The 13,391-nt window shown below is 39.1% G+C and overlaps 1 protein-coding gene and 1 long non-coding RNA gene across 4 annotated transcripts in view; one reads left to right on the plus strand and one right to left on the minus strand.

The window, feature by feature from the left end:
• The window catches only part of Ankrd28 (ankyrin repeat domain 28), a 202,538-nt gene extending 192,249 nt beyond the window's left edge, over positions 1 to 10,289 (minus strand). For 2 of the 3 annotated variants that reach the window (XM_071619265.1, XM_071619273.1), the window contains exon 1: positions 10,016 to 10,289. In XM_071619265.1, coding sequence (XP_071475366.1) covers positions 10,016 to 10,042 — 27 coding nt within the window. In that variant the 5' untranslated portion in view covers positions 10,043 to 10,289. Of the gene's footprint in view, positions 1 to 8,002; positions 8,090 to 9,160; positions 9,221 to 10,015 lie in introns of all 3 variants that reach the window. The other variant, XM_071619269.1, reaches the window with a different exon arrangement.
• A 417-nt stretch (positions 10,290 to 10,706) lies between these two features.
• Positions 10,707 to 12,622, plus strand: LOC139705073 (uncharacterized). Its single transcript, XR_011706957.1, has 3 exons — positions 10,707 to 10,779; positions 11,324 to 11,419; positions 12,491 to 12,622. It is a non-coding gene; the product is annotated as an uncharacterized lncRNA (long non-coding RNA).
• The last annotated feature ends 769 nt before the right edge of the window (positions 12,623 to 13,391 follow it).

Raw genomic sequence — 13,391 nt, forward strand, 5'->3', positions numbered from 1 at the left:
GTTTGTATTTGCCAGGGTTAAAGTGACACTCAACACTTTTGCTTAACTGTCTATTACCAGATCTCAAACATATGGCCACCTCCAAATCCAAAAAGGGGTAGTAAACTTAAGTTAGTTTGGGGCACAGAAGAAAAAAGTTGGCAAAGAGCAAAACTAATCTTCATCACAGATTTTTGTTGTTGTTGTTGTTGTTGATGGACCTTTATTTTATTCACTTATTTTATATGCAGTGCTGAGAACAGAACAAACCCAGTGCCTCACATAATGCTAGGTAAGTGCTCTACCACTGAGCCATAACCCCAGCACCCCCGCCCCATCTCTGTTTTTGTCTTTGTAGTGCTGGGAATTAGAACCCAGGGCTTTGTGAATACAAGGCAAGCACTCTCCCTACCATCTGAGCTATATCCCCAGCCCAGAAGATTTTAAAATACTAAGTCTAGAGCATTATCCAGGATGATTCTCATTCAGCAGGTCTAACTGGACCCCAAGAATCTATAAGCTTGCCATGTGAGTCTGATGTGTGCCCAAATTGGGAAATAGTGCCTTAGGAAGTAAAGAACATGCAGCAAATAGGAAAAACATTTTCACAGAAAAGCTTAAAACAATGTACTGAGATAAAAGGAAAACTAAAAAGTGGTGAAAATTTAACTAAACCTTCAAGCTTAAAAGAATACAGGTACAACTTGAGAAATTCTTTTCCCCTTTGGCCTGTGACATCAGTCTCTCAAGGCTTTCTTCTTAACTCTAGTAGCACTTCATATATTTTCATCTATTCATTCCATATTATCTATTATATCCTCCTTGGCCATGAGTTCTTCCCATTCTCTCAGTGACCTCATTCACTTCAATCACCACCTAAAATACTCTTATCTGAGTCCAGTTTCACATTTAACCATAACAATATTTCTCCATTTAGATGTTCTACAAGGACTTCAATATTTCCAAAATCAAATTAATCTCCCTTCAAACCAACTCCTCCTCTAGCAATGCCCTATCCACTCAGGTCCCCTATTCAAAACCCTAGTTGTCACTGAAGACTCATTCTTCTTCTTCAGTCCCTATAATCCAGTCAGCAAGTCCTATCAATTTTACTTCCAAAATATTTCTAGAATCCATCCCCACTGCCAGTGTCTTAGATCAAACCTCTTTTCAAATGGATTTAACTTCCCACCTGTTCTCCTGCTTCCAGTTTCACTCTCAACATACTGATTCATATTCTATATTATCTCTTTTCCAGAATTCATTCAAAATACAAATCTTATACTGATTTCCTACTTTGAATCTTTCAGTGGCTCATTACTGCTTTCAGAATAAAGATTTATCTCTTTAGAGCTCAGGATTTTCATGATTTTGACTCTATCTCCAACATGGTAATTTCTTGACACACCAAGTGCCCTGTACTGCAACCCTAGGTATTCTTTGACAATTCTTCAAACACATTTTTAGGTCCTTTGGAGTCTGGCATAGCACCTGATACACAATAAAATCAGAATCAAATAAATGCCTAAACAGTCATGTTAAATTTGGGGTGGTAGCATACATATAGCTAACTGAAATTATCAAATAGGCAAATGTCAAAGAAATTTGAACCTAATTAAAAACATAACATTTGGGACTTGCCATTGAAGAAATAATATTTGTAAGTTTTCAGAATGGGAAAGTTCTCTGAGTAATGTGATCTTGGTTGAAACCAAGATACTATTCCTTTCTAAGCGTTCATTTTATTCAAAAAACTACAATGCCCAACATGGGAACTTGATTTAATATCCATGTTTAAGAATTTCCCAATCAACAGCCAGACATGGTGGCACATGCCTGTAATCCCAGCAGCTTGGGAGGCTGAGACAGGAGAACTGAGAGTTCAAAACCAGCCTCAGCAAAAAGCCAAAAAGCCAAGGTGCTAAGCAACTCAGTGAGACCCGTCTCTAAATAAAATACAAAATACAAAATAGGGCTAGGGATGTGACTTAGTGGTCGAGGACCCCTAAGTTCAATCCCTGGTCTCCCCGCAAAAAAAAAAAAAAAAAAAAAAAAAAAAAGAATTTACCAATCAACAAACCAGGAATAGAAGGAAATTTATTTAATCTAATAAAAGTCATTTACAGAAAACTCATTGGTAGCATCATACTTAGAGAAGACAGACAGAAGATCATGATCAACACAAGGGTGTCCAACTCTCCACCATTTCTAGCATTATTCTGGAGGTTCTAGTTTGGGCAAGTAAGCCAGAAGAAATAAAAAACACAGAGATCAAAAAGAAAGAAGTAAAATTATCTCTCTAATTACAGATAACATACTCTCTATATAGAAAAGTCTCATGTATCCTCTAAAAACCCATTTCTACTAACAAATGAGCTCAACAAAGTTGCAAGATATAAGAGCAATATGTAAAGGAACTGTATTTCTATACATTGCAATGAACATTGTGAAAATTTTAAAAATTAATTTCCAATAAGCATAAAAAAAATCCTTGCAACTGATTTAACAAACAGTTCAAAACTTATAACCTAGAAACTACAAGATCATTAAAAAAAATTAAAGAATCTTATGGAAAGCATCCCATGTTCACAGACTAAAAGACATAGTAAGAAGACAACATATTTCCCAAAGTGATGTACAGATTAAACACAATACCTGTCAAAATTCCAACTGTCTTTCTGGCAGAAACTGACAAGCAGATGTTAAACTTAATATGCGAATATTAATTAAGTAACCTATAAAAGTCAAAATCTTAAAAAACAAAATTTCCTCTTTTTAAATTAATTAATTTATTTTATTAAGGCATATATGACATCAGAATGCTTTTTGATTCATTGTACACAATTGAAGATTTCCTTTTTTAAAGTATTTTAATTGTCCTGTGCTACATGTTTTAATATTATCTATGGCCCTAAATTCTTAAGTGTAGGAAAGATATGCCTTTAAGTTTATAATAAATTCAGATGAATAAACCCTTGCCAACTAAAAATTTGAACTTAAATTTATTAGGCAAAACTAGTCTTTTCACTAAAGTCTGCTTTGATGGTCTGTAGCAACTACGTTAAACAAGTCTATTGGCACAATTTTTTCAAAATCTCAAATGATCATCGGCATCTTTTTGCAGTGAAGTATTTTAATTAAGGTACATACACCTTTTTTTTTTAGACATAATGCTAAAACATAATACACACTTAACAGACTAAGTGTAAACATACATTTCATGTACACTGAGAAACCAAAAAATCCATGCGATTTGCTTTATTGAGCTATTGATTTTACTGGAGTGATCTGGAACACCAAATCCATAGTATCACTTAAGGCACACCTGTATAACTAAATACTAATTGTGGAGGATGGGAGTGGAAATTTTACTTTCATTATTTCAACTATAGTTACACACCATATCCCAATAACAGTTTAAAGTTTTACTGGTTTAAGTTAAGTGGAGATTTCATTATTTTGGCTGTAAATGAGTAGTATGATTGATTTGCTTTGACCTACTGGAGACATTACCTAGATCAAGACTTAATTCTGAACTATTTTCTCCAGGCACAGAGCATTTTCCAGGAGCATCTCATCCCATCCCAGCACTGACTGGATATAAACTTTAGATAAGACTAGAAAAACAAGACATGACAAAATGCTAGAAAACTTTGTGCAACCCAAATCTAATTACTTGGATTATTTACTATTTTTTAATCACCATAAGCAATGTTTAAGTATATTTTCAAAGTTTAATTTAACCTAGTGGGACTATGAAACAGGACACTCTAATTTATACAGATCTGTAAGCCATCAATACAGCTATAAGGAATCTTTCCAAGATATTCATTCCCCCTGCTCAGTATTTAATGTGCTCAGTTTGTACTAAAATGTTTTGTGTTTTAAACCACAGAATCATTTACCTCACTGATTTTGGGGGTCCCTGTTGTCCATCTTTTGTAATCTACCCTTTTAAAACCTGTAGTGGTTATTTAAATTTTCAGTGTTGTGAAACCCTTTGAGGACCCAATAAAACCCATAAACCCTATTCAGAAAAGTGCACTATATGCACATTATTGCTAAAACCCCCATGGGTTCCTATTTAAGAAGGCCCAGCTATTACTTCTCATCATCAAATTCTAGCCTCATAGTCAAAGTACTTCATAATGTACTTAGTACTGAGATAATCTAACTCCCATCCATTCAATTACACCAGTCAGGACTATATCCTCATTACCCAAAAAACAAGAATACCGTCCTCTTTTCGGGCTTAACTTCACAGTTCCCTCTTGTTGCTTTCAAGTACAGCTATTTGCTTTCAATATTGTCAAATCCTTCTGGTGAACCTAAAATCTCTCTCTCCTTTGCCACAAGATTTCTCTCCCTACAACTGATACTTTCTGAATTCTAAAACATGTAATCCCCATCAGTTATGGAGCCCACCAGGTTGTAATCTGTATTATATAAACAAGATATCCAAAAAGTGAGAAAACAGGAGGGACGTTATGGTTTAGATATGAGGTATCCCCTAAAAGCTCATGTGTAAGACAATGTAAGAAAGTTTAGAGGTGAAATGATTGGGTTATGAGAGCCTTAACATAATCAGTATGTTAATCCACTAACTGGGTGGTCACTGTAGGCAGGTAGGATGTGGCTGAAGGAGGTGGGTCACTGGGGGTGTGCTTTTTGGTTTATATATTGTTCCTGTTGCACAGGTTTCTCTCTGCTTCCTAGTGTCATTTCCTGAACTGCCTTCCTCTACCTCTACCTGATAGAGGAAGGCAGTTCAGGAAGTGGCACTAGGAAGAACACCATGATGTTCTGCCTTATCTCAGACCCTGAGGAATGAAGTCAGCCAGCTATGAATTGAGACCTCTGAAACCATGAGCTCCAAATAAACTTTTCCTCTTCTAAAATTGTTCTCGTCAATCTTTTGGTCACAGCAGCAAAAAAGCAGACTAAAACAAGGTACTTACTTTTGAAATGTTTGTTCATCAACATTTTCAAATAACAGGCTCCATGTTTTCCTTCAACTCAACAAACCTTTTCATCTGAAATATCTTACACCCTATATTTATGTATGTCTTTCTCCTCTTCTAGCCATAAGACCCCCTACAGGCAGAGATGGTAGCTGCTTTTTCTTTAGACCCTGCACAGTCTCTAGCACAAAGCAGGGAGACACTTGATAAATAGGTGGGCACCAGTGTTCTTCAAGCATTTCATGCATTCTATAAATCTAGTAAGATTTCTCAAGTTTTTTTTTCTTTCTCTCTCTGCCACCTTACTGAAAAGTCAAACAAGTCTCCACTCTTAGCAAGTACCTGATCATGTGAGAACTTTTTACTATCCAAAATCGTGCTTAAATTACTATTCTCATTCATTCAACATTTACTCACTGATATACGTCAACCCTGTTCAAAACAAAAAAACCATCAACATATAAAGAATCCTCACATAATAACCAAATCTAGAAGGGAACACACAAAGATGGCTCCTACACACACACACACAAAATCAAATGAAAGACAAATATTGCATATTCTCACTTACATGAAAGCTTAAAAAGCTGATTTGATTAGAGAGAACAGTAGTTACTAGAGACTGGAAAGCAAGGGAGGTGATAAGGGATGGTTAACAGGTACAGGAGTGCAGTTCAATAGGAGAAATGACTCCTAAAGCTCCATAACAGTATGCTAAGGTTGACAATAATAAATCTATTTCTATTTTGCTATAGAAAAATATTTCTATAGCAAAATGAAATATACAACTCTATATTTCTACAACCAATAAGAGAGAGGATTCTGAATGTTCCCAACACAAGGAAATGATAAATATTTAAGGTGAATGAATGCTACACAACCACCCTGACGTAATCATTATACATTGTACTATACACCGAAATGTCACACTGTATCTCCATAAACATGTAGTTTATGTAGCAATCAAAAAAATTTTAATGGGGAAAAACAAGACTTCAAGAAATCTACTTACTATATACAAATGGGCAAAAAAAAATAATCCAAAAAAAAAAAAAAAGCTATAGGGGCTGAGGATGTGGCTCAAGCGGTAACGCGCTCGCCTGGCATGCGCGGGGCACTGGGTTCAATCCTCAGCACCACATAAAATAAAATAAAGATGTTGTGTCCACCGAAAACTGAAAAAAATAAATATTAAAAAAAATTCTCTCCCCCCCACTTAAAAAAAAAAAAAGCGGGCTGGGGATGTGGCCCAAGCGGTAGCGTGCTCGCCTGGCATGCGTGAGGCCTGGGTTTGATCCTGAGCACCACATACAAACGAAGATGTTGTGTCTGCCGAAAACTAAAAAAAAAAAAAAATATTAAAAAAAAAAGCTATAATCCTTTAGTACTACTACAAACAAAGTTTAACTCCAGTTTTAAAACAAACTGTGAAAACAGAAATAAATACTAAGATTACACATATATGCTGTAAGTAAAAAAACATATACATGAATTTTTTTAAAAGAACTCTTCAAATATGATACAAAAGTTTATGAATGGGGCTGGGGGTGTAGCTCAGTGGTACAACACTTGCTTAGCATGCACAAAGTCCTGGGTTCAATCACAGGCATTACAAAGAAGGGAAAAAAAAATTATGATCATTTTGCAATTTTATATTTTTTGGGGGGGTTCCAGGGATTGAACTCAGGGGCACTCAACCACGGAGCCACATCCCCAGCCCTATTTTGTATTTTATTTAGAGACAGGGTTTCACTGAGTTGTTTAGTGCCTCACCCTTGCTGAGGCTGGCTTTGAACTCCTGATCCTCCTGCATCAGCCTCTGGAGCTGCTACTGGGATTACAGTTGTGTGCCACCTTGACTGACTAGTTATTTTTAGAAACAGGTTCTTGCTAAGTTGCTTAGGGCCTCGCTAAATTGCTGAGACTGATTTTGAATTTGTGAAACTCCTTCTTCAGCCCTCTGAACCACTGGGATTATAGGAGGACACCACCATGCTTGGCTTCCTATTTTAAACTGTTTTTAACTTTTTTTTTTTTTGGTGCTGGGATTGAACCCAATGTCTCGTGCATCCTAGGCAAGTACTCTTACCACTGAGCTACATTCCCCAGCCCTGAAAACTGTTTTTAATAGGAATCTTATTTTGTAGTTTGTTTTCTCCAACTGATCTAAATTAGCAGTTACAAACTAGTTCTTACTGGCCCCTTTTTAGAATCACAGAATTGACTGCCATTGGTGGTTATCAACTTGCCAACATTTACAGATTTTGCATAACAATTTGGATTACTGGCTTCTTAAAAAATTTGTATTCTAAAACTACTATTACACCTGCAGAGCAACAAAGGCCTGGAGCAGAGCAGCAACTAACATACTTGATCCCCATGGTCATCATCTCTACCATTCATCATTTTCTTCTAAATACTAAATAAAGCCAAGTGTTAGCTGTCATTTAGTTTCCCAGTTTGGGAGTTTGTAATCCCTAATCTAAACAAAAACCTTCTACTGTTCTTATTACTGCTGAAAATTTCAATGTAATCATGTATGATTATTTTTTACTAATTGAAAAAATAAAAATTATGACAGTGACACCTAATGAAACAACACCCTACAATTTGAATCTTAATTCATGTTGTATAAACCAAAGTGAAATAATTCAGGGGAAAAAAAATCATGTGCCTAACTCCTATAGACAGAAAACAAATTATTTTCATTTTATTTACAATTAAAAATTATTTCCATCTACAGGTAAACAGAAAGTAGGACAGTAATTACTTCTTATACCCATTATGTGTCAGCATAAAATGAGAGAATATTGTTTTAATTCAAATTGAATGGACAGGAGAACTCCTTTATTTATTCATTTGTTTCATATTTAAGAACTAAGGCTTCCTTGCACAAAGAAAACTCTTCCCCACTTGCAGCTTCTATGTATTAAACAATGTTTTACAAGCCAAAAGAAAACAAAATACAAGGTGAATAATAAAACAGACCTAGAAAAGCAGATTCTACTACTTCCTATCTCAAGTGTATATAAGGCTTTTGAGATAGAAGCTGTATCAAGTACCTTCCACGTTTAAAATTCTGTGTACTTATCCAGATCTTCTCCTCCTTTCCTCCAAATAAAGTAATTCATCTAGCTGAACTGCTTTTCCTGCAGATGGGAAAAGTTAAGAGTATTTGCATTCCATTTCATTTTTATTCTCACTTCTAACAGTTAATAAAATATCAACATATAAGATATTGCTAGAAACAGCTATTCCCTTTAAACCAGGCAAAACAAACTCATTTCTCAAAATCTTTCAAAAGAGAAACCAGATAGGATAGAGATAAACCTCTTATTTTCTCTCAGTCATCCCATTTAATTAACTTGTCCAAGTATTCTCAAATTTACAGATTATATTTTAAAGAACAGTATTACCACTGTAAGTGGACATCATGTAAAACTGGAGTAGTATCACAACTGCTCTATAATTGTAATTTCTAAATACTCAAGTGCAAAGATGCAACTTCATTTCCAACTGAAATCCTGTTTCTGCTTAAATCTTATGGCAAATAAAAGAGGATGTCCTCCTAAAAGTCCACTGCATTCCTAGTGCACACAATAATCTACAGCACAAAAATAACTCTTTCAAAAGCAAAGGACTAGAAATAGAAATGAAAGCACAAAAATCCCACTAAATTGATAAAAGTTAGTAGAAAACCTACACTTTGAGTTTCATTCTGTTAAGAGTATAATGCGTACTGACTGTAGGGGAATTAGATAAGGTTTATACTTTAACTGTGCTTTACCTGTTATTAACAGGTAAATAATAAAACTTTGTGAAACACCCTAAGTGTTCTTTACCTGTCCTGTTCAATACAATAATCAATAGCTATTATGGTTGAGCTTTTGAGATATGAATAGTATAACTATGGAACTCAGTTTATTTTAGTTAAATTTAAGTTGCCACATGTTGTTAGTGGTTAACATACTGGACAGTGACTTTTAATATCTAACTTGAAACACAAAGTATAAATTTTAAACAGTTTTTCAAAACATCTTGCCCTGATGTTATTAACACCAGCTAAAGCTCTCCTGATACGAAATGATACACAGGGCCAATCATTACTCTAAAGATAAAGTCACTTTGGAAGTGAGAAGTCATGGAATTAACTGTATTCATAATTTAAGGTATGCTATTTGCTAAGAGACCCCATTGTTTCTGTAAAAAGGGGTACTCACTTTCAGAACAGTTTCCCAACGTATGCAAGTTACTTTCCCTTCAAATCTGTTCAATATCTTCTGTTCAGAAAAACAAATAGCAAAAATAAGTTTTCAGCATCATTAAGTTCCCGCGACTCAGTAAATTTCACGTGTTAATTTTTCATTTCCTTAAAAGACAGATACAAATATCAGAAAACGTCTGCATCTCTTCCCAGGTTTTTAGGTGTACTAATCTTTCAGGTATAGTTGCGATTTCATTCCTAGACACAAAGTACTTTTCAGTCCCCAAGTGTCTCTAGCACTTCGGGTATTAGATCAGCTCTTCCTAAGTCAAGAAAAGTAACCAAGATGGTGCACAAAATGTCAAAAGAAAACAAGTCTGGGGACTTACACACCAACTAGTCCCTAGCTGAATCAACCAGTTTTTATTTTTTTCTTTCCCGGAGAGAGTAAATATCTCCAACTATACCACGAAGCAAACAGGAGAGCAAGGTCGTTACCCCAGGTCACGGCGCCAGCACAGCTACAGCCTGGCAGGGGAAAGCCACCTGTTAGGCCCGAGCCTCACCTGGCAGGCAAGAGGAGGCGCCTACCCGGCAGCGAGCCCGACGCGAGGGCTGCGAGCGCGGAACCCGCCCCTCTCTCCCGGCGGCAAGACCCTGGGCGGCACGTGGGCTTACCCGGGCCCGAGCTACCCTGACAAGCAAGTCGCTCGCGGACCCAGCCCGCAGCCTCGCGCCCTTCCCCGGCCCAGGACCCGGCTTCCCTCGCAGCAACACTGCCGAGCGGGCGCCCTGGCGGCCCACACCTCTGGCCCGCCTCTTTCCCTTCCTCCCCAAGCGGCGCGATCCCGCCCTGCCGCCCCTCACCTACCTGGTCGCGGAGTTTGAGAAACGCCATGGCGGTCGCCTCCGCCCGGCCCACTGCTCCCGCCCCAGTAGCTTCGGCCGCTGCCCGATGCCAGCGGGTCGGGGACCGGTTGCGCTGAAGAGACCGCGGGCAGGGGGCGGCACCGCCTCCCCGGACACCCGCCGCCGCCGAGAGGTGAGGAGCTTGGCCGTCCCGCCTCCTCCTCAAAGCACTCCCCGCCCTCTTCCTTCCTTTCTTTCTCTCTCCTTGGGCTGCCTCCACACGCAGTCCCCGCCACTGCCGCCACCGCCTCCTCACGCCCCCTTCCCGAAATACCCTGGCAGCCCCCGCCGCCGCGCCGCTCCAGCCCGCGGCAGCGGCGGCATCCAAACTCCACTCCACAATATTACCACCACCGCCCGCCGCGATTGGCGGCCACGCGGGGGAGAGGCCAGAGTAAGCCGTGCGCCCATTGGCCACGCCGCCGCGCTCCCTCTGCCTCCCCCCTTCCCCAGTCCTCGCCTCCTGCGAAGGGAGGGGGTGAAGAGGAGGAAGCAGCGAGGGGTGGGCGCCGAGCTGCGGTGCAAAGGGCGGGGGAGTCGGGAGGATAGCGGGGCCGGGGGAGGGGCGGCCAGGTGTCCCGGCGTCTGGGCGCGCGCCCCAGGCAGGGTGGGCGGAGCCCGTGGCTGGAGGTGGGGGAAACTAAAAAGCAGGGTAACAACCTAGGATTTGCACGTGGAACCTGAGTGGAGACGCTTCCCTAGACCTGGGGAGGATTGAGGATCCTGGTGAGGGGCCGTGTGAGAGATGGGCACCTGGGGGGAGCTGCGAGGGGAGAGGGGTGAGCCGGGCTCGCATGTAGAAGGACAGTGAGAATGCGCCTTTTGAGTTTGTGGAAGATGAAGGGGCCAAGGGAGTGGGGGGAGAGGTGGCCACAGGGTGGCTGCTACCCTCTCAGCGGCGGTGGACAGAGCGAGTGAGGGGAGGGGGTTAGCACGCTGAACGGAAGGGCGTCGTCTTTAAAGCCGAACAGGTTGTGGACGCCGGAACCCTTTTTCTGCCCGCAGACCCAATATCCAAAGCAATGCTGCTTGTGATTCTCCTCCTCAAAGCTTCCCTGCCAGTCTTGCATATTTTTTCCTTTCTTCTTTCACATCAAAACGGTTTTGCCTCCTACTCGAGAGAAATCAATTTAAAGGGTGGTGGTGGTGGGGAGATGGGCAGGATTTCCAATAAATAGCATCCTTGGATGGAGAAGAGGAATGACTCTCTTACCCTGCCACACACACCCCCACGCCACCCCACAGCTCTGAAACGGCTTTTCTTTCTTAGGCAGCCACACAGTTGCCATTCCAGGCTTGTGTGGGAGAAGATTGTTGTGCGCCTGTGTCTCTCCGCCTGAGCGGCTCCAGCCCCTAGTTTAAAAAGGTACAGATGGTTAGAACACAAAAGTGTGACGTCAGGCTTGGTTTCTAAAACTCCCCTTTTTCCCTACATCACTTGTGTCTCTTGGGACAGACTTTATTTAGAGGATCGATTTGAGCTTAATGGCAATCTAGAGAAATGAGGACCTATACCAGGACTGTCAGTTTATTGTAATGCTGAACTTAAAAATAAACTTTAGCCCCATAAAAATTGAAAATATTAGAGTACACGATTAAAAGCACCAATGATTAGTAGTACAATCCTTTCATTATTCTTTGATATATCCATGTCATGACTCTGTTGAAACAATTTTTCTAAAATTACATTCTTCATCATAGATATTTCCTAATTAAAATGGAGGAATTCTCTTAACTGCAATGTTACCATTATGATGAGGCTAAAAAGAAAGTCAAATGGCTCTTGCTTTCTCTTAAATACCTAACTCCTTTCTCCTTTACTTTGCCAATTCTGGCAGATAAAATACTATTTGTCACCCAACCTCTACTTATCAATTCAGTGAAGGTGAATGAATTATTGTTGTGAAGGCATTTGTGTTCTCCAAAACAAAAGTATTGTAACAATATTACTAGAGTAGTTTGTGATTACAAGTCACTTTTGTAAATAATTACCCATGTGCTGTATCCAATAGAATTCTACCTTAGAAGGTGTAAGAATTCACCCACAATTATACATATGCTTAGACACTGGATGTTGAGCCAGGAATTCATACATAAACACACCCCCAACTCCAGTATTCTCTGGGTTAAAGTTCCAGAATTTAAAAGTGCAACAGGAGCTTGATTAGGAGCATGGCAAAGATTGACTTTTAGGAACACAAGGGTTTTTGAGAGTATAAATTTAAATTATAGACTGAATATACATTTTAATAGGTTTTGTGATTGAGCTAATGAAACTTTTCAGTACTCTTCTGAAAATTTCTAATTAACAGTAATTAATGAAAATGTGCACTATCTCTACATCATGGTAGTTATGAGCTGTCCTGACAGAGGATGAGGATGCTTTAGATCTAACTGGGTTTTCACCCTTCTTCTGTTTAACTTCTCTGTGTTTCAGTGTCACCATTTGTCAAGAATTAAGCTTATTACTTGGCCTACTCATCTCACACAATCAAGATAATGATATGTAAGACTGGTAACTCTGAGGGACTGTTCAAATTTCATATTAGTATTGCAGCAACTATATTTCCATGGCTGGTAGGAGGGTAACAACTACTCTGGAAAATAGAAATAAAAAAACCTATATAATTGAGCAATAAAATGATATAAGATTCATGTTCAAATTCTGGTAATTTTTTATTATTAGATTATTCCTGCTTATTATAACATATCTAAGTATTAAAGGAATCTACATTACTGCAAAGTGCAACATCATGGAAGTCAATGGTGCTAGGTATTTAAATGATGTCACTAATTTTTTTTCTCCTTTATCTCTCCCTTTTTTCTACATGTCACTTTTATTCTCCTATACTAAAAAACAGCAACTCTGCTCATACATTAAATAGTCTGAAGTCATAAAAGAGCCAGTATTCCTATCAAGTCTCAACAAGTAGCTGATTGGTTGATCTAGATCCGTGTGCCAGATCTTGGAAGTAATGGTAGCCTTCTTTCAGAATTCATAACTGAAATGAATGACAAATACAGATGTGACCACCAGGGAAATTTCTGTGAGATACACAACCACACCAAATTTTATTTACTGCACTAACAGATGTTGGACACTTAATCTGTACCTTGTATGCTTTACTTCATGTAAATTTGATATTAATCTCTCTATGTTGGGAAAATGGGGCCCAAAGAATTTAAGTTAGCCCAGGATTATCCAGCTAATAAATGGCAGGGCCTTGATGCATGAGGTACTTGACAGCCAAAAGAACAACTTATATGGTAAAAGACAGAACAACTGTTGAGGGGTTTTGAGCCAGATAATCCCTTTCTTATAAAAATGATTTTTATGA

Source organism: Marmota flaviventris, chromosome 1 (assembly GCF_047511675.1).
Source record: "Marmota flaviventris isolate mMarFla1 chromosome 1, mMarFla1.hap1, whole genome shotgun sequence".
In the NCBI taxonomy this organism is placed as follows: Eukaryota; Metazoa; Chordata; class Mammalia; order Rodentia; family Sciuridae; genus Marmota; species Marmota flaviventris.